Here is a 27,483-nt window from a genome sequence, read left to right on the forward strand (position 1 = left end):
TTGTAGTTCATCGCAAGCCCCCTAGTCCTAGTATTTTTGGAAAGCTAAACAGACGCTTCACATCTACCCATTCAACTCCACTCATTATTTTATAGACCTCTATCATATCTCCCCTCAGCCGCCTTTTCTCCAAGCTGAAGAGCTCTAGCCGCTTTAGCCTTTCCTTATAGGGAAGTCGTCCCATCCCCTTTATCATTTTCGTCGCCCTTCTCTGCACCTTTTCTAATTCCACCATATCTTTTTTGAGATGCGGCGACCAGAATTGAACACAATATTCAAGGTGCGGTCGCACCATGGAGCGATACAAAGGCATTATAACATCCTCATTTTTGTTTTCCATTCCTTTCCTAATAATACCTAACATTCTATTTGCTTTCTTAGCCACAGCAGCACACTTGGGGAACCAGGTTGGATTCCCACTGCTGCCCAACGGTCAGCAGTAGGTTGAGATCCTGGGGAACCAGGTTCAATTCCTCTGCAGCTCTGTGTAACCCTGGGTAAGACACTTAGGGGTCCTTTTACTAAGGCGTGCTGAAAAATGGCCTGCGGTAGTATAGACATGTTTTTTGGGCGCATGCAGAATTATTTTTTAGCGCACCTACAAAAAATGCCTTTTTTTTTTTTTGCCGACCTGTGGCAAAATGAAAATTGCCGCAGGTCCATTTTGGGTCTGAGACCTTACCGCAAGCCACTGACCTAGCGGTAAGGTCTCACGTGGTAACCGGGCAGTAATGGTCAACGTGCATCAAATGATGCGTATAGCTGCCATGCGCCAGAATATAAAAAATATTTTTCGGACACGTGCCAAATTGAAATTACTGCAAGCACCACGCGGTAACCAGGTGGTTACTCCAATTTGGCACGTACTGGACGTACGTAGGCGCCTACACAGCTTAGTAAAAGGGACCCTCAGCCTTCCATTGCCCCAGGTACAATATATACATAGATTGTGAGCACATTAAGGGACAGTACTAGTAACTGCATAGAAAATTGTACTCGTTAACCACTCTATACCTATTTGAAGGCTTCAGTGGTATATCAAATGTACTAAATAAATGCCATTATAGAACTGATGCTCAGTGCACAGCATCTGCACAACTAACTGGAGGCACCAAGTTATACAATTGTTCCTAAGATCTTAAATCTTATTTGGTGCTTCTTCAGCATCCAATGAAACTTGGTTAAATAGGCATAATATAATTAATACTGCGATGTCCCTGTAAGCAACCATGCAGCAGCATTCTGAATCACCAGTAGCGAATGCAAACTAGATGATATCAGTCCAAGATAAAGGGAATTACAGTAATCAAGTCTTGATAATATCGTGATTTACACAAATGTCCTAAAGTTCTCAGGTGGGCTCAATTATTTTAACCTGCTAAGCAAATGCAATTTTTTAAAAAATGAATCACAAATTAAACCTTGAATCTGAGGTTTAAATGACAAAGCAGAATCAATGATTATGCTATGACTACAAATTCGGTTTACAATTTTAATAGTCTTCCCTCCCACAAGTACCTGTGTGGATATCTAGTGCTCCACTGATCTGCTCACCACCATGATCTCCGTCTTTTACTTATTCAATACCATGTTATTCTCTTTAAGCTATGAGGTGATGTTAGCAAAAACTAATTGCAGCTTAGTCACTACCTTTTCTGGACCGTCATCAAATGAGGAAAAAAATGGATATCATCTGCATAGATTCTAAAGTGTACTTCTAGCGCTTTCAACGACCAACACGGAGGGACCAGATATTAATTAAACAGAATAGCTGATAAAGATGATCCTTGCAGTACGTCAGCAATCAAGTTCCACTGTAATGAAAACTTGTCCTCAACTCATACTTCCTGTCTCCTATCTGTAAGAAAAGACAAACCACTCCAGCACCACACCCAGACAATTTAAGAAAATCTGATGGCATATCCACAATGAAGTATTCATGAGAGAGATTTGCATGCAGTGGAGGCAGTGCATGCAAATCTCTCTCATGAATATTCATTGTGGTTATTCTGAAAACCTGACTGGTTGGGGTGCCTCTAGGACCAAGTTTGGGAACCACTGATCGAGCTGCAATAAAAAATGGCACTTACATTGGTCTAGCCTTTGTCTTAGTATATTACGGGTGGACAAAAGAAGCAGCTCTGTATTATCTGCTCTCTTAAATCCATATAGAAAGGGATCCAGCACCATAGCCTCTCCAGAAACTCAGACAATTGTGCTAAAACAGCCCTTTCAATAACTTTTGATAATGTTGGCAGTAAAGGACACTACCACGGGATATAAATTATTCTTGTTTTACAGTTGCCAATTTCAATGCAAGAGTTAGCTAACTATACTGCAAAGAAACTTCACTGTATCTTTCAAAGGCGACCCAACATCACCAATGGCAAACATTCATTTTCTGATGATGCCATTGGCCTCAAGGACCACAAGATTTGACAAACCTCAGTCTCTTCTGACAACTCAAAAGTACACCAATAGGCTCTCACCTCCCCAGGCTGCTCATGTGATATCTCTTTAGAGTCAAATAATTCCACTAAATGTTCTTCTTCTTCTTCAAAGAAAATACTATGATCTGTAGGTATCAATATCTCATCCTGCTGCATTGGTTTGTCATCTCATGTCAGAATCCTTATCATGCTAAACAATTCCCTCAATCTATTTAGGGATTCCCTAATTGTCAGCAAGTAAAAACTATCTCTTGATGTCTCAACTGCTGGTTTATATTCAATCATTTTAATTTTATATGGTTCATACAAATCACTATTAAGTGATTTGCACCATTTATATTCTATCTGCTGCAATTCCTTCCTTAACTTCCTTAGACCCTCAATGAACCGGATATGAAATAGACCCTTAGAAGATAACAGGAGTAGGAGTAGCCTAAGAACCAGGAGAACCGGGTTTGATTCTCACTGTTCCTTGTAACTCTGGGCAAGTCACTTAACCCTCTGTTGCCACAGGTACAAAATAGGTATCTGTATATAATATGTAAACCACTTTGATTGTAACCACAGAAAGGCAGTAAATTAAATCCTATCTTCCTTTTCTCAAAATTTACACAGACTCCAATATCTTTAAGAGGGGCAATTAAATCTAGTGTTCTACACAGAGAAACATTATTATTATTATTTATTTGGATCACACCTTGTTCAGTAGTAACTCAAGGTGAGATACAATCAGGTACCCATTGATCCACAAGGCATAATGAATCAAAACTTGGCAAACAGATTTTATCTTTTTTTTCTGGTTACTTCAAATGCTCCTTTCTAGTTATACTGGGTAAATAATTGGCACATACTCTTAAAGTGTCTGATAGAAAAACTAAGGACTCTGTTTAGTAAGGTGCGTGCACAAAATTAACGTACGCTGTGTAGGCGTCCATGGGAATATTGTGGGCACCTACAGAGTTATCACGCACTAATGGTTAGTGCCCGCTAAAAGAACTAATGCGCCTCTAACGTGGCTTAGTAAACAGGGCCCCAAATCAAGACCATTTCGAACGACACATGTAGATGACAGGTTAATGAATGACATAAAATAAGATCTTCATCCAAAAAAGACTGGGACTTATGACTTTAATATAGCATTCAATCACCCAAAAAAGTACTAAGAAAATCTAACAAAAACGAACAGTCAACACATAAAATGAGTTTGGAAATGGTCAACATTACAATATTGGCCAAACCGTTATCATTATAAAATCCCAAAATTGAATAAATGATCACCAGCACTCCCCTGCTCCTCTTAGACTCTCAGCAGACCCTTTCAGAAGAAAATCCAGGGGGGGGAGGCAGCACTGTTTCACAATTGCTAAATCAGATGATCTGAACCAAGATTCAGTTACACACAAACCCCCAGATTCTGTATAGTTTACCCATTTTGGGTGCGGATCCCAGATCTGCACATAAACTAATTAGTCAATTAAGCGCTAATGTGGTAAAAGCAGTTAGCATAGCAAGGTTTAAATAAGGTTTGGATAATTTCCTAAAAGAAAAGTCCATAAGCTGTTATTAAGATGGACTTGGGAAAAGCCACTGCATATTCTAGGATAAGCTGCATAAAATCTGTTTTGCTGTTCTGGGATCTTGCCAGGTACTTGTGACCTGGTTTGGCCACGGTTGGAAACAGGATAGTGGGCTTGATGGACCTTCAGTGTGTCCCAGTATAGCAATGCTTATGTTTTTATGTTCTTAATCAATAATTGGTGTTAGCAGGCACTTAGTTGGCAATAATATAATTTCAGTTTTAACAGCTAAAGGAATATCTAGAATTTCAGTAGTTATGGGTAAGGGGAGCTATGGGGATTTACCAAACAGAACTAAGTATTATTATTTTAGGCCTGTTGCAAGAATGTTTCTTCAAGTACAAAAAATGAAGCCTATTTTAGAAGGACAGATGCTAAATGTTGTTTTGATAAATGCATGTTCTGTAAAGAATAATATTATTTTTTTTTTATACATTAGACGTTCTGGGCCAGATTCAGTAAAGGGCCCCGTTAAAATCCATACTACGCTAGTATTCTGCACAGAGCGACCTTTACAGTATACTGGCTTAGCACACTTCTCACGCCTAAGCACTTATGCCTGCCAAAAACAGCTGTAAATGCTGGTACCCAACTGATGGCAGTTAGGTGCGCAAATGCTGGTAAACTATATCATGCACACATATACGCCCAACTTCTTTAAATACAGTTTTACAGGTCTATTCATTAACCATCAGTAAGATCATGAAAAGATTTTTTTATATATATATCACCGACATGAATATCCATGTTTCGCTCATAGCTGTTTCAAGGTAGTCTCCAGATGTTTTTTTCCTTGTGACGGCTGAGGGGATGGGGTTAGCACTGCCCCACCTCAGAGTTTCTAACTGCAATGCTCTCTGGGAGGAAGGATAATCTGGACAACCTCCTGGCAGCTCACAGATGGTAGGGACCACTTAGAAATGATGTGGCTAATAATCCCTCTGGCACTGGACTCTTGGCTTTATTCCTGCACACCCTGATGTCACTGGAGGTAGGATTAGCACTGTTCCAGCTCAGGGTCTCTACCTCTGATAGTCTCTGGGAGGAACGATGATCCAGGCAACCTTGTTGCAGTTCACAGACATAAGCAGAATGGGGGTTAAAGTGCACTAACCATTAGCATAGACCCATGCTAATAACTACTGTATGCTAAAACCTACAAGCACATTATCTGCTTAGCACACAAAGGATGAGGCTCACGTCAAGTAATGGTTAGAGAAGGGGTCTGGCCAACCTTGACTGCTAATGCCCAGGATAATAGCACATACTAGCTGACAGAACAGGCACTGAGGTGGGCCACAGCCCAACAAATTAAAAAGCAATCTGACACCCTCCCAAAGCAGCCCCTCCTCCCTCATTAGGACCCCTTACAAAATCAGTATCCCTCCCAAGTCAGATTCCCCCTCTAGGATCCCTAGTTATGGGTTCACCCATTCACCCACCAGCCCCCTGCCCAGCCCCTGGAGCAAAGTTCTTTCCAAAGACCACAACCTGGCACTCCCCCTATCTCCGTATTTGGTAGATTGACCCCAGCTGTGGTACTACGAGACTACTGCTAGGGGTCAGAGCCACCATTTTGAACACAGGCAGCCACAGGGTAGGAGCAGAAAGGCACCACTCCCATAAGTACATAAGTATTGCCATACTGGGACAGACCGAAGGTCCATCAAGCCCAGTATCTTGTTTCCAACAGTGGTCAATCCAGGTTACAAGTACCTGGCAAGATCCCAAAACAGTACAATACATTTTATGCTGCTTATCCTAGAAATAAGCAGTGGATTTTCCCCAAGTCCATTTTAATAATGGCTTATGGACTTTTCTTTTAGGAAGCTATCCAAACATTTTTTAAACCCCACTAAGCTAACTGCTTTTACAACATTCTCTGGCAAAGAATTCCAGAGTTTAATTACACATTGAGTAAAGAAATATTTTCTCTGATTCGTTTTAAATTTACTACTTTGTAGCTTCATTGTGTGCCCACTAGTCCTAGTATTTTGGGGTTAGATTCTATGCAGCACACCTAAAAAAATTTATGGAAAAAAAAATATGCTTAGGCATATTTTATAAAGTATGCCTAAATTTAGGCATAGTTTATAGAATACACCTACTGCCTGTCCACGTAACTAAATTTAGTCATAGGCAGTTATGCCAAGTAAAACTTGGTGTAAATGCCAACACCTAAATTTGGAGCAGACCAGTTATATTCTATAACGTGCATAGATTTTGGAAACGCCTACAATGTGCCTCTTCCACGCCCATGACCACACCTCCTTTTTAGCGATGTGCCTTAGAATTTAGACACATTACTTTACAGAATACACAATTGTGCAGGTAAATTCTAATTAATGCCAATTAGTGTCAATAATTGCTTGTTAATTGGCAATTATCATCCCTGATTGGCTTGTTAGCTAATTAAGTTGTCTGCACAAATACAAAATATGCCCGGATTTGCAAGAGCAATGTAAGTTGTATTATATAGAATCCAGGGGTAAATGACCAGAGATACCCCTGGATATGTCTCAAGAATGTTTTGGGAGAGAGTTGGTTACATTATGGTCTTTGAGGAGGTTCTTTGCTCTTGGGAAGCCTAGACGGGGAACCCCAAAGGTTATCCTTGAAGGAAGAACTGACTAATGGAGGACTGGATCAGGCTAGTGTCATTGAGTTGCTTATGGTACTTTTTCCTTTTTTTTTGTTGTTTTTTTTTGGGGGGGGGGGTTGTTTTTGTTCTTGTTCTTTTGTTTGTTATTGCAGGGCCTGCATCAAACACTTCTAGGATAATATGAGTGCATTTATGATGTATTTATGATGCGGAGCCAAGGGCCCTATATGGAAATAACAAAACTTCATTCTAGGACTTTAAATACAAAAAACAGCTATAGAATGCTGTATAACTGTACTCTGTATGCGAGCAGATATCAAGCTGAATAATTCTTATTTAAGTTATAGCCTGCTTTCACCAATAAAAGGTTTGCAGGTGACAAGATGTAATTTGTAAGCCATGGCAAAAACAATAATGAAGGAGGACTCCAAAAATGGCTTTGTTTTGGGACACGCTTATCTTTCTCTAGCCTAAAGCAGCCCCTTAGTGTTTCAATCAGTCTGCCAGATGTTGAAGGGTAAGCCTCAGGAAAAGGAAAGACAGCATGAAGCAATACTAGGGTACATGGATGCAGCTCCCAAACATAAAGCACTCCATAACATATTGAAACATCAGCTTTGAAGTCTCCATTTTCTGCACACCTCTACAGAAAAAGAAATATAGGTTTTCCAAGTTTTATTCATATTTGCTATCCTGCACAATGGACATACCTTCTAGGCGGCTTACAGACTAGATAGATAAAGTAAAGGAAAGTGGTTTGAACTCATTACAACAAAGTGAGGGAAGGGGGGAGGCAGAACTGCAATATATGATAGGGAAGAGTCATACATAAGGTTGCGCTGATGCAATCTGGTGGTTGCTCAAGACGAGTGGCAGTGAAGTTCAGTGCAGTGGCGTTCCTAGCCTGGATGACACCCGGGGCGGATCGCCAATGCGCCCCCCCCCCGGGTGCAGCGCCCTCCCCCCCTGCGAAATGACACCCCCCCCCCCCCCGGTGAAATGACACCCCCCCTGGGTGCACACCGCTGGGGGGGGGGCCACGACGCGCGCCTGTCGGCTCCGAGTTCACTAACTTTGCTCGTTCGCTGCAGCTCCCTCTGCCCCGGAACAGGAAGTAACCTGTTCCGGGGCAGAGGGAGCTGCAGTGAAAGAGTGAAGTTAGCGAACTCGGAGCCGACAGGCGCGCGCCACGGCACCCCCCAGCGGCGTGCTCCCGGGGCAGACTGCCCCCACCGCCCCTCCCCCCTTGGTACGCCACTGGTTCAGTGAAAGGCATCTTTAAATAAAAAAGGTTTTAGATCAATCTTAAATCGTTCGAGGGACATTTGTACGCACAGGTATGGGGACAGTGAATTCCATAAGAGTGGTCCTTGTACAGAAAAAATGGAATGTCTGGTGTGTTCATGAATAATTTCTTTGTATGTGAGCATGTAAAGGCAATTCTGATTAAAGGATCAAAGGGAACGAGTAGGAACATAGTGGATAAGATTGCAGGCTACATAGGAGGGCTCTTCTGAGATAATTGTTTTGAAGACTAAAAGGAGCAATTTATAAGTAATTCTGGGACCCTTTTACAAAGGCGAATAAGGGCCGACACATGCCCAACGTGCGCCAAATCAGCATTACTGTCTGGCTACCGCATGCCCCAGGTGGTAATTCTAAAAACGCACAGTAGAAAATATTTTCTACTGTGTGGCACTTACCTGGCAGTAAACAGCAGTGGGCGAGCGCTGCATGCCTACACCCAGGTCGCACGTGAGACCTTCCCACTAAGTCAATGGGTGGCAGTAATGTCTCAGGCTAAAAATGGACACATGGTGGTTTTTATTTTGATGCATGTTCATTTCCAGCCCCTTAACAAAGGGCCCTTTCCAGGACACCATAAAAACTGGCTTGGCGCAGGCCCAAAAGATGCGCTCGCACTGCCGTGGGCCACTTTTTGTCACAGCTTAGTAAAAGAGCCCCTCTATGCTGAACTGGCAGCCAATGTGCTGCTTTTAAGTGTGGGGTAATAATTACCTATTTTATCAATTAGTCTAAGAGCTGTGTTCTGCACTAATTGCAAGTGTGAAGTCCTTAGTCATAATACCTTTGTAGAGCGAATTACAGTAATCTATCTGTGAGATGACTAGTGAATGGAAAAGTACATTAAGGGCTGGGGGTTGAAGTAACAGTCACACTGATCTTATCAGACGAAGTTTGTAGAATGAGCGGCAGATAGCCTGACTGATTTGGTGATGGAAGGTGAGATTGGAATCAAGAATCACGCCAAGAATGCATGTGGTATTAACTAGGGGGATAGTATTATTGTCTAGCATTAGCGGATGACATAGAGGGGCATTTTCAAAAGGGACATCCAAGTTGCGATTTGGACGTCCTTGCAAAACGGCGAAATCCAGGGTGGGGAAACCCGTATTTTTGAAACAAGATGGATGTCCATCTTTCATTTCAAAAATACTATCAGAGACGTCCAAATCCTTAAATTTGGACGTCGCTAGATTTGGTCATCCCTAGACATGGACGTTTCTGACTTTCGGCGATTTCCTAAAACCAAAGACATCAATGTCAAAAACGGCCAAATGCAAGCCATTTGGTCATGGGAGGAGCCAGCATTTTTAGTACACTGGTCCCCCTGACATGCCAGGACAGCAACCGGGCACCCTAGGGGGCACTGCAGTGGACTTCATAAATTGCTCCCAGGAACATAGCTACTACTACTACTATTTAGCATTTCTATAGCGCTACAAGGCATACGCAGCGCTGCACAAACAAGCTCCCTTACCTTGTGTGCTGAGCTCCCCAAATCCCCCCAAAACCCACTACCCACAACTGTACACCACTACCATAGCCCTTACGGGTGAAGGGGGCACCTATATATGGGTACAGTGGGTTTGTGGTGGGTTTTGGAGAGCTTGCTGTTCCCTCCACAAATGTAACAGGTAGGGGGGGGGGTATGGGCCTGGGTCCACCTGTCCGAAGGGAACCGCAGTACCCACTAAAACTGCATGCGCTGTCATGGACCTGAGTATGACATCTGAGGCTGGCATAGAGGCTGGCATGACATATTTTTAAAGATGTTTTTTTAGGGTAGAACGGGGTTAGTGACCACTGAGGGAGTAATGGGAGGTCATCCCCGATTCTCTCTGGTGGTCATCTGACCATTTCAGGCATCTTTTTGTGCCTTAGTCGTAAGAAAAACAGGTCCAGGTGAAAACATCCAAGTGTTCGTCAGGGACGTCCTTGGGTTTTTTTTTAATTATAGATCAAAGACGCCCAAGTGTTAGGGACACCCAAGTCCTGCCTTCGCTATGCCTCCGACACGCCCCCTTGAACTTTGGCCATCCTTGTGACGGAGTGCAGTTGGAGACGTCCTAAATCAGGTTTTGATTATACCGATTTGGACGTCCCTGGGAAAAGGACGTCCATCTTCCAATTTATGCTGAAAGATGGACGTCCTTCTCTTTCGAAAATGAGCCCCGTAGTGTTTTGTTAGGGTGGGTGGTAAAGAGTAGGGCCTTCGATTTTGAAGAATTAAGAACCAGTCTATTGGTGAATATCCTTGTGGAGATTATGGCCAGATAGATATTTCAGTGGGGTCCTAATGACTGATGGTGCATAGGAGTTGGATTTCATCTGTATATACGAACATGGTCATGTTGAGGCATTGAGCTAGTGTAAGTAATGGGACAAGGAAAATATTGAATAACATGGGGGAAAGGATAGAGCCTTGCCGAACCTCATAAGGGGCAGAGGCTGCGGTGGAACTATTAGTTATATATTGTCTATCAGATAAGTATGCTTGAAACCAATCCTGTACTGTGTTAGTGAGACCTATGTTGTGTAATCAATGAAGTAGTAGACCAAAAGCTGCTGTAAGGTCTAAAGTAAGAAGAAGAATGTTCTTGAAGTGGTCTAGGTGGTAACGTATAAAACTGGTGATACCAAGCAGCGCAATTTCTGTATTGTGGTATTCACAAAATCTGTTTGATGTGAGTGTAGAACATTTGTTTTGGTGATGAATTCTGTCAGCTGTTGGTAGACAATACTTTCAGCTATTTTGGCTATGAACAGAAGGTTTGCAATAGGGTGGAAATTTATAACATCAGAGGCAGGGGCTGATTATTTTTTTGAGTTTAGGGTGTACTGTGGGAACTTTCCTTTGGCAATGGACTTTCCCAGTGGCGAGACTAGTGTGTATCATAATATGAATGAATGAATGGTAGAAATATGATCAGGAATTTTTTGATGAACATGCATGGGAGAGAGTCTTGTGGGGCAGTGGTTCTTTAAAGTGATTTAACCATCCTTTCAATGTCGGCTGGGGAAAGGAGGCAAAATATGGCGAATGTGCCGAATGAGAGATGGACAATTGGGTTTTGCAGACTTAAAATTTAGTAGTAGGCAGTGTGCGACTATGCAGCATCTCAATTTTGTTGTGGAAGTGACCTGCCAGGGATTGTGGGGTGGGGTTTAGGCTAACTGAAATAGAGGGGGGGGGGGGTAGAATAAGAAGTCAGGGACTTCAAGGTGTGATACAGTATGGCAGTGTTTGGGGCTTTGGTGATTTTTCTCGTATAGTATTTTCTCTTTGCTGTAAGTAGGGCTTATTTGTAAGAATAGGCTGAGGTTTTAAAGGTAGCTAAGGTGAAAAAGGATGGTTGAGGGTGGCAGCTGCATTCTGCCTGTCAAAGTTGTCCTTTGTAGAGTTGAACAGTTGGGGTGTACCATGAGTCAGCGCAGCACTGTGTAGAAGGGACAAAACAGGTCTTTAATGGGGCTATGGAGTTGTATGCTGAGCATAAAGAAGTTTTTCGTCTTTTATAGACAGGAACGAAAAAGAGTAAAGATCTAGTGAGGAATGTTGAAGGAGGGCAGTAGAAGTGAGTTGTTTAAAGTCACGAGTAGTTTTCAGCTGTTCATCACTTTTTCTTTGGCTTTTATTAAAAATTGTAATAACATGCAAATTCCCAGGCAGGTTTTATATGGTCACTGAAACACGCCTCATGTGGTGAACTCATCTGGCCATTTCATCTAAGGCATGTTTAAATGACCCAATAAAACATGGTACAAACTTTTTAAATTATTATTTCAAATTACGTAACACTGCATAACAAATCGGGACTTCACTGCCCAATTTAGACTAATGTAATATAACGCAATAATTAGAAAATTGACAACTACCTCCAGGCAAATGGAGACAAATGTGGCACTAAAAAGAAGCAAAGCAGGGAAGAACCATTTTCACTGTCTCCTACCAAGGCAGGATTAATCTTTTGGTGGGCCCTAGGCAAGCAAGTGCACCTGCTTCTTCATCATAAATACATTTTCAGATTTTCACAAACAAGGCCTCACGAGGTATTGACTGGAGAGGAAAACCAGCAGAGGAGGAAGAACAGGTATGAAGTGCTGCTTGCTGACTTCTCCAGGTGTCTGAAGGACAGTGCACAGGAGGATTGGAGAATACACAGACTTCTGCAGGCAGCGGTGATTCTGGTCTTCCCAACTCTTATTTCTGCCAGCAGCTCACTTACTAGGACAAAGATGTGCCTTGGGAGTCATTGGATTTGTACATTTGCAGCCTAGGCAGGGCCAGTATTAAGGGGGGGGGGCAACCAGAGCCCCAGGCCTCCATATCACAGGGGGCCCCAAAATTGCCTCAAATTGTAGAAAGGACAACCTGCAAGCAGGCGTTGGGGCCCCCCTTCCCAGTGTCTGCTATGGCCCCCATCAGGTGGAACACTGACCCTGGGCCTAGGCATGTGCCTATGCCTTAATCCTGCCCTGCTGCCTACAAAAAGCAAAAGGAAAAAGAGTTGTTAGGCCAGCTTGGTATATCATAATGTTAATGTACCACTAGCTTAAATAAAGAATCCATATTATTATAAGAAAAATATAGGCTGATATAACAAGCAGGGAAATTATAATTTCCTCTAAATGGTGAAGTATTCTCCGTCTCTTCCAAAGCAGGCTCTGTGGTGCAATAAGAGCTCCAGTGAGAATGAATGGTCAGTCTACTAATGATTACAGGGAAGACAGAGGTGCTAAGAATCAGTGAGCAGAACGCTGGTTCAGCATCAGAGCCTCCACTCCAGCGACTCCTTAAAGAAGGCTGACTAGTTACGCTTGGTTGCTCACATGCCTCAGGGTGAGGATCAGAGAAACGTGCTTCATCAAACACAGGGAGAACAATTTTAAAGCCATTTTATGCATGGAAATAGGCAGTTGTGAAATTGTGCATATTATATACACATGAAGTTACCACCTACATCCTCTAACACATAACTTTGTCTAGACTGATCAGAGGTGTCTCTGTGGGGGTGGGTGAGGCAGGACCAGGGAGGAGTTTCTAAAACACTGTAGATACATCTGAAAATATGCATGTATGCACATAGCTAATCTAGAAAACGAATAAACAGGTATACATGTAAGTGCATAAAACTCCCTAGGGTAATTTTCAAAACAGACGTACCTGCATACTTTCATTTTCAAAATTTGCCAGTGCCTGCATAAGGAAAAGTATATTCAAACTTACAAATACGTTCCATTATATAAATTATCCCCAAGACTGGCATCCTTCTGATGGCATAGATAATTGAGCTGTGGATTGAACATTTTAGTAACAAAATGTGGTTGAGACTGAATTTGCTTTGTGGACTGCCAAAAGAATTGGTGAACTGTTAATTCTTCTTGGAGGAAAAGTAATTAGAGAGTATGCTTCCTAATGAAAGAAAAGTCACACAACGAAATAAATTTTTTTCACCCATTTGACATCTAATTTTGGAATGATTTGCCAGAGATCACGACTTAAAGCTCAGGAAGTTTGAGCTCAAGGTGAGATTTTGGTTTCTTTGGCATTCTTGACTTTTCTAATTCCTTTCTTTACTATGTATGGCTTTTTATTGTAAACCACTTCGATTTTGTTTTGTAGATTAAGTACCTAATAAACCATAAACTATTCTGTTGGGTCTGCAAGACCAGAAGGGGATGGAGCATGTGAAGCATTTTCAGAAATTCATTATTTCCTTTCAGATTGCACTACTCTTATAATCTGTCCTCATGAACAGGATCAATCATGGGGGGTGGCAGGGGTGTAGCCAGACAGCCAATTTTGGGTGGGCCTGAGGCCAAAATGGGTGGGCATGGAATTGAGCCCCTCCTGGCCCCCCTACGCTCTGCATTCTGCGTCTCTGTCTACCCTCAAACACAAAATATTAAATACCTGAGCTGGTGGGGATTCCCAAACTGCACCAGCTGAAGATTTCCTCCTCTTTCCAAACAGCAACTGGCAGCACTTAACTTGAGCTGACGCTGCTGCCAGTAGTCCGTACATGCTCAGTGCTTCCGCATGGGTGACAACTGAGCATGTGCAGAGGGGCCGGTGTGTGGTGCCAGATGCCATTTGGAAGAGTATTGGCTGCCTGAGGAGAAGGATTCCCACCAGCCACAGCAAGAGTGCCACAATTTTGGGTGGGCCTGAGTTCAAATTGCAGACCCACCTGTAGCTACGCCACTGGGGGGTGGCATAGGCACCCAGAACAGGAAGTGCCTCAAATATAACCTTCCCCACCTCCCTTCTGCCACCAGTGCTTCTTCTGACCAGAAGCAGCAGCTGTGACAACACAAGAAGAAGTAGGCATGGGGCCGCAGTCTTCAGACACATGCTGATGGCTCTGCCGGCCTTCTGCTTCCTCTGCCATCAACTTCCTGTTCCAGGGCAGAGGACTGGCAGAGTCAACAGCACGCACCTGAAGACTGTGTCCCTATTCCTGCTTCTTCTTATTTTGCCACCGGTGCTGCTGCTGGTTGGAAGAAGCAGCAGCAGTGGTGGCCACAGGAAAAGACACCAGAAGAAAGGTGGGGACAGAGAGAGCGAGAGAGGTGGGAGATGCTAAATGGAAGGGGAGGGGAAAATGATACATAGAAGAGGGGGGAGAGAGCGAGAGAAAGAAGACGCTGGATTGAAGAGGAGATAGAGAGAGAAGATGAGTGGAAATATGGAGAGAGAGAGAGAAGGGAGATGCCAGATGGAAGGAGGAGAGAAAGAGGGGAAACACTGGATAGAGAGGGGGTACAGAGAGAAAGGATGCTGGGTAGGAGAGACTGAGGAGACATGCTAACTGGAAGGATGGGGAGACAGAGGGGACACGCTGAATGGAAAATGAGGACAGAGAGAGAGAGAAGATGCTAGGTGGAAGGATGGAGAAAGAGGGAGAGATGCTGTATGGAAAGGTGGGGAGAAAAAGAGGAGAGACATAGAATGGAAGGATGGGGAGATAAATGGAGGGAAATGTTAGATGGAAGGGTAGGGAGAGAAAGAGAGAAGATGCTGAATGGAAAGGGGGGAGGATAGAGTTGGAGAATAGGGAGAACCAGGTTGAGGGAAAGAGATGGAAAGCTGTAGGTAGATGAAGTTAAAAAGGGGGGGGGGATAAAGAATGAATAGTAAAGAATGAATTAAATCTACACAGAGAGAAAAATAAATTGAAGAAAACTGAAAGAAAAAGGAGGAAAATGACAAATGGACAGAAATCCCTGGCAAGAAAGTTAAGAAAAGACAAAGAAAAGCAGAAACCAGAGACTGGGACCAGAACAATTAGAAAAGTAAATGGCCAGAAAACAAAGGTAGAAAAAAGAATTTTAGCTTTGATTTAGGATGTAGTAATATGGTAGTTACGTTAATAAAATAGTACTAGGACTCTATTTTGATTAAAATTTTAATCAGTGGCGTTCCTAGGCTGGCTGACACCCGGGGCAGATCGCCGATGCGCCCCCCCCCCCGGCAAAATTACACCCCTCTCCCCCCGGGTGCAGCGCGACCCCCCCCCAGGTGCATTTTTACCTGCTGGAAGTAACCTGTTCCGTGCAGAGGGAGCAGCAGGGAGGGAACGAACGGACTCGGCCAACAGGCGCACGGCACCCCCCCCCCCCCAGCGGTGTGCACCCGGGGTGGACCGCCCCCACCGCCCCCCCTTGGTACGCCACTGATTTTAATCATGCTATTAAAGTTATGTTATTTATTTTTTTCCCACTGCAGCTCCTTGTGACTACGCGCAAGTCACTTAACCCTCCATTGCCCAGAGTCACAAGGAGCTGCAGTGGGAAAAAAATAACGTACATTAATAGTGATTACAAATTTTAATCAAATTACAGCCCTAAATAAATAAGGGGCCCTTTTACTTAGCCACAGTGGGCTAGATTCTATATATGGCACCTGAAACTTCTGCGCAGGAAAAAAATATGCCTAGGCGTATTCTGTAAAGTACACCTAACATTTATAGAATAAACATAAATTTCCATGCAGTATAAAGAATATGCCGAGCGGTTCTTTACGTGATCAAATTTGGTCACATCCATTTAGGCCACGTTTTACTTACTGTAAATCCCAACAAATTAGGTGCAGATCAAGTGTATTCTATAATGAACATAGATTTTAGAAATGCCCATGCACCACCCATGGCCACTCCCCTTTTTCAACTATGCAACTTAGAATTTAGATGCACTATGTTATAGAATACACTTGTAAATCTCAATTAATGCCAATTACTGCTGATAATTGCCTGTTAACATCCAATTAACAGCACTGATTAGCTAGATAACCAATTAAGTTATGTGCATTGTTATAGAATACGCTTTGATTTCCACGCGGAAATTGAGTTGTAATACCTACAATCCTGTGCAGAAAAGGGACACTTTGATTTGTTTCCTAAATTCAAGTATACTTGATGCAGTGGCGTAACCAAGGATGGGCCCAGGTGGGCCTAGGCCCACCCACTTTGGGCTCAGGCCCACCCAGTAGCAGCACACCTGTGATGTGGCTGGCAGGGATCTCTAAGCCCCACCAGCCGAAAACTCTCAACAACTGTACCTCCTGCATACCTTGTAAATAGCAGATCTTCACCTACAGCGAGCAGCAACTGATGCATACTGATGCATACTGCCCCACAGCCTTCCCTCTGATGTATTTCCACCTATGCGGAAACAGGAAGTTGCATCAGAGGGAAGGCTATGGGGCCAACATGAGCAGTGTGTATTAGTTGCTGCCAGTGAAAATCGGCTATTTAAAAGGTATGTGGGGGAGGGGGTTTTTAGAGAGTCCATATGGCATGCAGGCGAGAGAGGGAGAGATCAAATCACTTGTGGGGCAGGGTAGAATTCTTCTGCCCACCCATCTTGGGCCCAGGCCCACCCAAAATTGGGTGTCTGGCTACGCCCCTGACTTGATGTAATGAGTGATGTGTATTTTTTTTTTTGTGGCAGCTCCCATATCATGGAACACATTGATAATGAATGTTTAATTGCTGAGTTATTAAGTGCTCAGCAATTAAGCATTCATTATCAATGTGCTCCATGATATGGGAGCTGCCACAAAAAAAAAAAAAAAATACACATCAAGGGTCTCATACAGACATACTTGCTGGTGTGCTGGGACATCTAGAAGGCATCGATTCTGGGAGCATACAGCTATCAGAGGGTAATAAGTTTGAACAAACTGGGGATAGTAACCAGAGCCTTGTTATATAATGCTTTGTGCACAAACATGAGTATTTTCAATTTTATTTGATAGGACATACAGTGGGGGAAATAAGTATTTGATCCCTTGCTGATTTTGTAAGTTTGCCCACTGACAAAGACATGAGCAGCCCATAATTGAAGGGTAGGTTATTGGTAACAGTGAGAGATAGCACATCACAAATTAAATCCGTAAAATCACATTGTGGAAAGTATATGAATTTATTTGCATTCTGCAGAGGGAAATAAGTATTTGATCCCCCACCAACCAGTAAGAGATCTGGCCCCTACAGACCAGGTAGATGCTCCAAATCAACTCGTTACCTGCATGACAGACAGCTGTCGGCAATGGTCACCTGTATGAAAGACACCTGTCCACAGACTCAGTGAATCAGTCAGACTCTAACCTCTACAAAATGGCCAAGAGCAAGGAGCTGTCTAAGGATGTCAGGGACAAGATCATACACCTGCACAAGGCTGGAATGGGCTACAAAACCATCAGTAAGACGCTGGGCGAGAAGGAGACAACTGTTGGTGCCATAGTAAGAAAATGGAAGAAGTACAAAATGACTGTCAATCGACAAAGATCTGGGGCTCCACGCAAAATCTCACCTCGTGGGGTATCCTTGATCATGAGGAAGGTTAGAAATCAGCCTACAACTACAAGGGGGGAACTTGTCAATGATCTCAAGGCAGCTGGGACCACTGTCACCACGAAAACCATTGGTAACACATTACGACATAACGGATTGCAATCCTGCAGTGCCCGCAAGGTCCCCCTGCTCCGGAAGGCACATGTGACGGCCCGTCTGAAGTTTGCCAGTGAACACCTGGATGATGCCGAGAGTGATTGGGAGAAGGTGCTGTGGTCAGATGAGACAAAAATTGAGCTCTTTGGCATGAACTCAACTCGCCGTGTTTGGAGGAAGAGAAATGCTGCCTATGACCCAAAGAACACCGTCCCCACTGTCAAGCATGGAGGTGGAAATGTTATGTTTTGGGGGTGTTTCTCTGCTAAGGGCACAGGACTACTTCACCGCATCAATGGGAGAATGGATGGGGCCATGTACCGTACAATTCTGAGTGACAACCTCCTTCCCTCCGCCAGGGCCTTAAAAATGGGTCGTGGCTGGGTCTTCCAGCACGACAATGACCCAAAACATACAGCCAAGGCAACAAAGGAGTGGCTCAGGAAGAAGCACATTAGGGTCATGGAGTGGCCTAGCCAGTCACCAGACCTTAATCCCATTGAAAACTTATGGAGGGAGCTGAAGCTGCGAGTTGCCAAGCGACAGCCCAGAACTCTTAATGATTTAGAGATGATCTGCAAAGAGGAGTGGACCAAAATTCCTCCTGACATGTGTGCAAACCTCATCATCAACTACAGAAGACGTCTGACCGCTGTGCTTGCCAACAAGGGTTTTGCCACCAAGTATTAGGTCTTGTTTGCCAGAGGGATTAAATACTTATTTCCCTCTGCAGAATGCAAATAAATTCATATACTTTCCACAATGTGATTTTCCGGATTTAATTTGTGATGTGCTATCTCTCACTGTTACCAATAACCTACCCTTCAATTATGGGCTGCTCATGTCATTGTCAGTGGGCAAACTTACAAAATCAGCAAGGGATCAAATACTTATTTCCCCCACTGTAGGTAGCCAGTGTAATTTTAGTCGTCTCAACGTTAGAACAAAACAGTTGGTCCCAACCAATCTTTGCATCACAGCATTTTGTGCAACTTTAAGTGATCTCAATGCGGACCCAAGAAGACCCAACAGAAGGCTATGACAGAAATCGATGTGAGATATGACCCGTGATTGAAAGACAGTGTACAAGTTGTCAAACTTCAGAACAGCTTTCAAACAATGCAACATTCAGTCTGAAAAATACGTATTAGCTATGTTTCCTTTCATAGATAAATTGGTGTCCAAAATAATTACCAAATTCCTAAGGGAATTAGCAATAGGTAAAGACCAACCATTAACAGTAAAACTAGAAGAAAACTGCAATGTGGATGACTCATTAGAAACATTATTTCAGTTTTCTGTGTATTCAAACATAACTTATTAGCAAGCATCCAAGTTTCAATCATCTTCAAGTACAGTGATACAAATTGTGTGGTACCAGTAACAGAGCTCTTAACAGAAACAAAAAATGGTAAATCATCACCACAAATCTTGTGAAAAAAAACCCTCCCAGTCCTGTCAATAATCTGCACACTGTCTTTTATACCACTTTTTAGAGAATCAGAACAAAACTCAATTTTAAGTCTAACTGCCTGGAACCTTCCTAGAGGCACCCAATTCCTTCACCTTCTCAAAAATCTGACAATTTTGAGTTCTACTCTGTGAATATGCCAAATTGGCCTCGATTGTGAATATAAAGATAATAAGTAATGCACAAGTAGTCGACACAAAAAAAAGCTACTGCCCTACATATGGTTAACAAGAACAATTATCCCAGGAAGAAAGAACCAACTCATCCTTAGTAAAATCAAATAACATATCCCATAAGTATTTTACCTGCTTTGAGAAACTCGCAGGCTACACATTAAGGACCAGATTCTATATATGTGCCTGAAAATTCTGTGTGTAAAAAATACGCCTAGGTGTATTCCCTAAAGTATGCCTACATTTTGTAGAATAGGCTTCAATTTCGGTGCGGCATATAGAAGACATCAAGTGCCTCTCCACTCGACCAAATTTAGTTGTGGCCATTTATGCCATGTTTCACTTGGCATAAATCCTAATGTCTAAATTAGACCCGCCCATGGCCACGCTGAATTATTCAACTTACACTATACGCATGCCACGTTATAGAATATGCTTAATGAGTTGTGTGTGTAAATCTTAATGCCAATTAGTACTGATAATTGCTTAACATCCAATTAATAGTGCTGATTATTTAAACAATTAAGTTACGTGCGTTGTTATAGAATACGCTTTGATTTCTGTGCAGAAATTAAGGCACAATATATCAAATCCCAGGGTCAATGGTACAGTTTTGGTGAACTTGTCAACTCTCACACCACCCTGTCAAGAGCCAGGACTATTTGAAAACTGCCCATCTTCTGCTCTTTGATACACTCCCAAGAAGCTGCTGCCCTAGGCAACTGCCTAATCCGGACTCCTGGTTGGTCTTTCTGTGCTGTTATTCTCGCCCCCTCTGCTAAACATCTGGGAAGCACTGACTTGAATCTTCAGTTTGCCTCCAGCGCGCCTGAAGACATACGATTTATATAAAAGCCACACACTATCATATCAAGTTGTGCTTTCTAAATCAAATGCACCCCGTATTAATGGATTAGTATTCAGTGTTTCTTGCCTCTCCGCAAAATTACTACTACAACCTGCAGCTGGACAGGAGCAGATGGCAGTAGCTTTATCGGCATTTCTAAGTTTAAAGGAGAGCCTTAAAATAATCGTATGTTATTCAAAAGACATGATCAAAATAAGAAATAGGATGAGACATTTTGAACTGGCGGCATCCTTAATGCTGTTACAGCATCTTAGAAAACCTACAGTAACAAGATAAGCATTTACTAAAATTAGCATATTAAGCTTTAGATTCTAAACAAACACAACTTTATAGCTGATAAATGAACTGGCCACGATCCTTGAATTGGCCACGTCAAGCAGGTATTTGCCCGCCTCGTTCCTTACCCCCCCCCCCCTAAAAAAAACTAATCTGTTATCTTTATCGCTGACAGTTATCAATGCACTGCAGCTTTTGGAGTAAGTACCTTTGTGCTGTGACATTAGCAATCAGTAGAGGTTGTGAGCACGGCTTTAGAATGATAAAGCACTGGGGGGGGGGGGGGGGGGGGGTCCGCAGCAGGATTAACACATTTAAAGAAAAAGGTAGTAAAAGGAAGACTTACGGAAAAGCCAGCCCAGAAGGGACAAGAGTGGCGCACCCTGGACGAGGTGGTGAGAGCCAAGGCAGCGAAGCTGACGGCGACGATAAGGCAGCCAAGCACCATCTGCGAGACCCCGAGGGACAGCATGATCCGGGAGCGGGTCCGATATTCCCTCAGGCGGGACAGGCTGCGAGACAGGGCGGCCGGGCTCAGAGAGCGAGCCCCGGGCATGGCACTCACCGGCATCATGAGGGAAAGCACCGGAGGGGAGGCAATGTCAAAAGCGTCAACTACACGGAAACCCAAAGATCTTGATCAGGGCGCCGCGATTGCAACCAAAACGTATATCGCTCCTTGAGAAAATGATTGTGTTGCAGAGGTGAAATGGTAAAAGCACGTTAGTCCACTTCACCGGGTTGTCATTGATACATCCAACTAGCAGGACGGTGCCCAGCAAGCTAAAGGAAGCCAAATGCAACTCCCAAGACCAGACCAAAGCAAGTTGCAAGCTTTGCAAAGCCACGCACTGTCAGCCTTGCAGAAAAACAACAACAAATGCGTGCGTGTAATTCCTGCTCGTGGCGGAGCTAAATAAAACAATGAAGTCACTTTGCTAAATAAACATTAGGTGGAAACCTAGGAAGCGGCATGCCCGGAGGGAGCTGCTGCTGCTGCTGGGCTTCTCTCAGCTGAGCTCCGACTGCTAAAGGAGGAGGCAGTCCGTAAAGTCTCGTGGCCCGTCGCTTTCCCCCTGCCGGCTAGGGCTAGACGGCATTGCAAACGGATGCAACTCCTTCAGCACCACTGGAAGTCCAGCCGGGGAGAGGGCTGCAGGTGCAGGGTCGAGCCGGCTCTGGCGCCCTTCGGCGGACGGAGACGGTGAGTCGCCGCGGGGTTGCGCTGTGCTCAAGCTGACCCGCGAAGTGCACGAACGCCGTCGCGCGCAGGCTCTACTTGTGTCTGTGGCGCGCGCGCTTGTTTACAATCAGCAGCGGGAGGGGTAGCGCGAGGGAGCTAGAAGAGCCGCCTAGCGCTAAGGCTGGGAGCCTGCTGGAGCCCGAAAAAAAGGGTGTAGCGACGAAAGGGACGGGACTGACACGCGGGGGGGGGGGGGGGATAAAAATGCATAAAAGCTGCTGCTGCTGGAGTCCCCGAGCGCAGTGCACGTCGCGCTCGTGCTGTCCAGCTGATGGTTTGCAGGGCTGGTCTGGGGCTATTAGTGTATTGCGTTACTGCTAATTTGCTCAAACAGGGGATGCCACCTTTTTTAAACTACTGTGGTTTCTATACTATTGTGTTGTATAATAAAACGTTACCAAACATACGACGTGCAGTTTATGTGGTGGAGCAGAGGCGCCAACATTTCAAAAAAAAATTTTTATTTATTTTTTGTTACATGTACCCCGCGCTTTCCCACTCATGGCAGGCTCAATGCGGCTTACATGGGGCAATGGAGGGTTAAGTGACTTCCCCAGAGCTGCCTGTGCCTGAAGTGGGAATCGAACTCAGTTCCTCAGTGATTGGGGGTGTCAAACATAATACAAATTACCCCTCTCTAGACGTAAATGAAGGGCTCGCTCAATATTCGGAGTGCTCAGCAGTCAGTGCACCCACAGAGTTGGCTCCTACGTTGTGGACATCTGTTTTGTTCACCTTTTCCACAAGTCGTTTCCTTTTGCCATCCTCTCGGACTTGATCCTGTTTAGCAAAGGAGCAGGAGAGGATGCAGCAGAAAACAGGTTTTATGCTTTATGGTTTAATTTCTTAAGTCTAATATAAATTATATAGTGCTAGGTAGTTGTGTTATTCACTATGAAAAGTAAATAATGCTGTACCAAATGGAATAGTTAGCCAGGACAGCCTGTTTCATTCAAGGAGACAAAAAAAAAAATAAAAGAGTTAAGGCTTAGTCGATGTTGTGCAAAAAAGCCAAGCACATATGAAATTATTCAGACTCACACAACCCTGACTGATCTTTCATACAACCACTGCTCCTACGCATTGTGATTATAGAGACAGTCTGTGATCTAGTTCATGGATTGTTTAGTGTCTGAGTCAAAGAAAGGGTATAGTGAGGAGGAGATATCATGCAGAAAGCTCCAAACAACCCTTCTTACTCCATCTGTGGCAGGAAACTGGAAGACTGGGCATCCAACTGGTGAAATTTAATGTAGACAGATGCAAAGTGATGCATATTGGGAAGAATAATCCGAATCAGTTATAAGAAGCGTGGTCCACTTTAGGAGTCAGCACTCAAGGAGACCTAGCTGAAAATTTCTGCCCAGTATATGATGGCAGCCAAAAAGGCAAATGGGATGCTAAGAATAATTAGGAGAAGGGTGCAAAATAAGACCAAAAATATTATAATGCCTCTGTATCGCTCCATGTTGCCACCTCATCTTGAGTACTATGTTCAATTCTGGTCGCTGTATCTCAAGAAAGATATAACGGAATTTGAAAAGGTTAAAAAAAAAAAGAGCAACCAAAATGATAGCAGGAATGGAACTGCTCCCATATGAGGAAAGGCTAAAGAGGTTAGGGCTCTTCAGCTTGGAAAAGAGAAGGCTGAGGAGGGAATATGAATGAGGTCTACAAAATCCTGATTGGTGTGGAGCGGTTGGAGGTGAATCAATTTTTCACTCATTCAAAAAGTACAAAGACCAGGGGACGCTCAATGAAATTGCATGGAAATAGTTTTAAAACAAATAGGAGGAAATATTTTTTCATTCAAAGAATAGTTAAGCTAGGGAACTCATTGCTGGAGGATGTGGTAATGGTGGTTAGCGTTATCTGGGTTTAAAAAAGGCTTGGACAAGTTCCTGGAGGAAATGTCCATAGTCTTTCATTGAGAAGCCACTGCTTGCCCTGGGATTGGTAACACGGAATGGTGCTACTAATTGGGTTTCTGCCAGATACTTGTTACCTGAATTGGCCACCACTGGAAGCAAGATACTGGGCTATATGGACCATTGGTCTGACCCAGTATGGTTATTCTTATGTTTTTAATACAGGACAGCTCAGTTGTGACAATCCAAGAAAATTCATTTGCAATATTAAGGAGAAACTATATGGAGGTCAGTACTTTACTCTCTCATGTGTAGAGAATCATCATTATACTACTACTTATCATTTCTGTAGCACTACTAGACGTACCCTGTGCTGTACACTAAACACATAAGTGACAATCCCTACTCGACAGAGCTACAATCTGACAGATAAACAGGACAAGGGATTAGGGAATTACTTTATGGTGGGAATTATAAAACAGACATGGGTCCTATACAAGTGAATAGGAGTTAGAAGTTAATAACAACCTCAAAAAGGTGGGCATTCAGCCTAGATTTGAATACGGCCAGAGATGGAGCTTGACATACTGACTCAGGAAGTCTATTCCAGGCATATGGTGCAGCAAGATAAAAGGAATGGAGTCTGGAGTTGGCAGTGGAGGAGAAGCGTACAGATAAGAGAGATTTACCTGAGAAGCAGAGTTCCCAGGAAAGAGTGTAGAGAGAGATAAGGGTGGAGAGGTACTGAGGAGCTGCAGAGTGAATGCACTTGTAAGTCAATAAGAGGAGTTTGAACTGTATGCAGAAATTTATTTATTTGTTACATTTGTACCCCACATTTTCCCACCTATTTGCAGGCTCAGTGTGGCTTACATAGTACCGTAAGGCGTTTGCCAGTCGGTTGATAACAAATACAAGGTTATATTGTGGTCGAGTGAGGTAGGTGTGTATCAGGCACCATGAGGGTCGAAGGGAGTGAAGATTGTATATTGTCTAGTACAATCATTGGTTATGTTGTGTTGCTGGGTGTGGGGATTTACATTGGATCGATGGGGTAAGCCTTTTTGAAGAGGGTGGTTTTTAGTGATTTCCTGAAGTTTAGATGGTCATGGATTATTTTCACAACTTTTGGGAGTCCATTCCATAGTTGTGCGCTTATATAGGAGAAGCTGGATGCATAAGTTGTTTTGTATTTAAGTCCTTTGCAAGTTGGGTAATGTAAGTTTAGGTATGATCGTAATGATCCAATTCTGTTTCTGGTTAGTAGATCTATGAAGTCTGTCATGTATCCTGGGACTACATCGTAGATAATTTTGTGGACAAAGGTGCACATTTTGAAGATAATCCGTTCTTTGTTTGGGAGCCAGTGTAGCTTTTCTCGGAGGGGTTTAGCACTTTCAAAGTGTGTTTTATGGAATAACTGTCTTGCCCTAGCAATACTATGGGTAAGAGGAAAGGGAAAATCGGGACACAGACCTCCTCCAATCCTGAGGGTCCCGTTCTTTGACAGCGGACGCTGGAGAATTTCAGTGTTCAAAAGCTGGAACAGCAGAAACCCGCATTGGATAGATCCAATTGCTCGCAATCGGATTGCAGCACTGAGGCAGCTTCGTTGAGCCCGCCCATGCTTACAGTTCCCCCGCGACCTGGATGCAGCTTGTTGTCGGCAGGGATGCAACATGAGACGCCATCCAAAGAGTCAAATCTCAATGTACCTGGAGGAGGCCCTGCCACCCATGAAAATCCATCATTGGAGAGGTCGATGGTGAGTGGCCTGATTTCTCCCTTAGATAAGGAGGCTGCATCTCGGGGAGCCGGTGGATTTATAAAACCAGCGGTAGTCACGATGGAGACTTTGTGGGATGTGATTCAGGCCTTGAACACCAACCTAATCCAGGTAACAAACTCTATTGAAGAAGAAATATCCCTTTTAAAACAATCTCAGGAGTTCTTGACTGGAAGAATGCAAGCAAATGAAGGGAAAATAGAACTATTAAGTGGAGAAATTAAGAATCCACAAAGCCTAACAGGAACAGTGATTAAGGACAGGAATATTCTGGTTAGAAAACTAGAATATCTTGACAACCAAGGGAGAAAGAACAATTTAAGATTTATTAATTTTCCTAAAGCGCCTTTAATTCCTGCAATTGATATGCAGAAGAAATACTTTGAAGAAGTTCTAACAGTTCCAAAGGAGTGATTTCCTCCTATTGTTAGAGCTCAATACATCATGGGAATTAAAACTCGAGACTCGGAACCTCAACCTGAACTTAATATTACTGAATTCCTAGAGAGGTCTTTGGAAGTCAGCATTATTAGTAGTATTTGCATTTGAGTCAGACAGGAACAATATTTTTCGATTATACTATGAATGATAACTTCTTCGGTGACGGGATTCAAATATTTCCTGATTTGAATAAAGATACACAAAAAAGAAGGCAAGAATTCATGGCTTTGAAGCCTAGAATACTCGCTTTAGGTGGTACTTATGTATTAAAATTTCCTTGCAGATGTCTAGTATCTATAAATAAGATAAATTACTTGTTCCTTGATCCAAAGAAAATGCAGGAATATATATTAACTAAGGAAAAGGCCGATGTTCAAACCTGAACTCTAGTGTAGAAAAAAAAGTGAGGATGAACCAAGGAGGAATACCAAACAAATTTATTAATGATTTTCACAAAACGACCCGACACGGTCGTGTTTCAGCCCAAAGACCTGCCTCAGGGGTCTTGAACAATCTCGGGTGTAGCAGTGTAAAATAAATACACCGAAAGTGTATGCTCAATTATTGAACAATACAGTGCCTCCTTCAATCTCTTCTCCATAGAAAATGGAGTATTGTACGTTAAAAAACCATATTAAGAAGAATGTGCTGTAAAGACCACTAGCGAGTTTACTGTGTTTCTCCTCTCTGATTCGATAATCATTTTTTCTTTTTTTTATTTTATATTTTTCCTGTATCTTGTCCCAAATATTGTGGTCAAATTGTTTAAGAATTGATTGCCTTAACCCCTAGTGCAGGGGGGGGAAATATTCTTAATTTTTTGTTTTCAATTCTAAATTTCTAGCATTTGTGTAATATGAATGTAATTTTGAAAATGCAAATAAAATAAATAAATAAAAAATTTTAAAAAAATCGAGCATGGTACCGTAAGATTGGAGGGTGGCCAATGTAATGCCAATTTTTTAAAAAGGGTCCAGAGGAGATCCGGGAAATTATAGACCGGTGAGTCTGACGTCGGTGCCGGGCAAAATGGTAGAGACTATTATAAAGAGCAAAATTACAGAGCATATACAAAAGCATGAATTAATGAGACAAAGCCAACATGGATTTAGTGAAGGGAAATCTTGCCTCACCAATCTACTACATTTCTTTGAAGGGATGAACAAACATGTAGATAAAGGTGACTCAGTTGATATTGTGTATCTGGATTTTCAGAAGGCGTTTGACAAAGTACCTCATGAAAGACTCCAGAGGAAATTGGAGAGTCATGGGATAGGAGGTAGTGTTCTATTGTGGATTAAAAACTAGTTAAAAGATAGAAAACAGAGAGTAGGGTTAAATGGTCAGTATTCTCAATGGAGAAGGGTAGTTAGTGGGGTTCCCAAGGGGTCTGTGCTGGGACCGCTGCTTTTTAACATATTTATAAATGATCTAGATATGGGAGTAACTAGTGAGGTAATTAAATTTGCT

General features: G+C 43.1%; 1 protein-coding gene across 1 annotated transcript in view; it reads right to left on the reverse strand.

Moving 5' to 3' along the window:
• The window catches only part of FAM189A1 (family with sequence similarity 189 member A1), an 842,971-nt gene extending 821,234 nt beyond the window's left edge, over positions 1-21,737 (reverse strand). Inside the window, exon 1 of the mRNA XM_030188559.1 lies at positions 21,022-21,737. Within this exon, the coding sequence (XP_030044419.1) occupies positions 21,022-21,249 (228 nt within the window). The 5' untranslated portion in view covers positions 21,250-21,737. The remainder of the gene's footprint in view (positions 1-21,021) is intronic.
• Positions 21,738-27,483: the final 5,746 nt, after the last annotated feature.

The sequence above is a fragment of the Microcaecilia unicolor genome, chromosome 1, assembly GCF_901765095.1.
Source record: "Microcaecilia unicolor chromosome 1, aMicUni1.1, whole genome shotgun sequence".
Taxonomy (NCBI): Eukaryota; Metazoa; Chordata; class Amphibia; order Gymnophiona; family Siphonopidae; genus Microcaecilia; species Microcaecilia unicolor.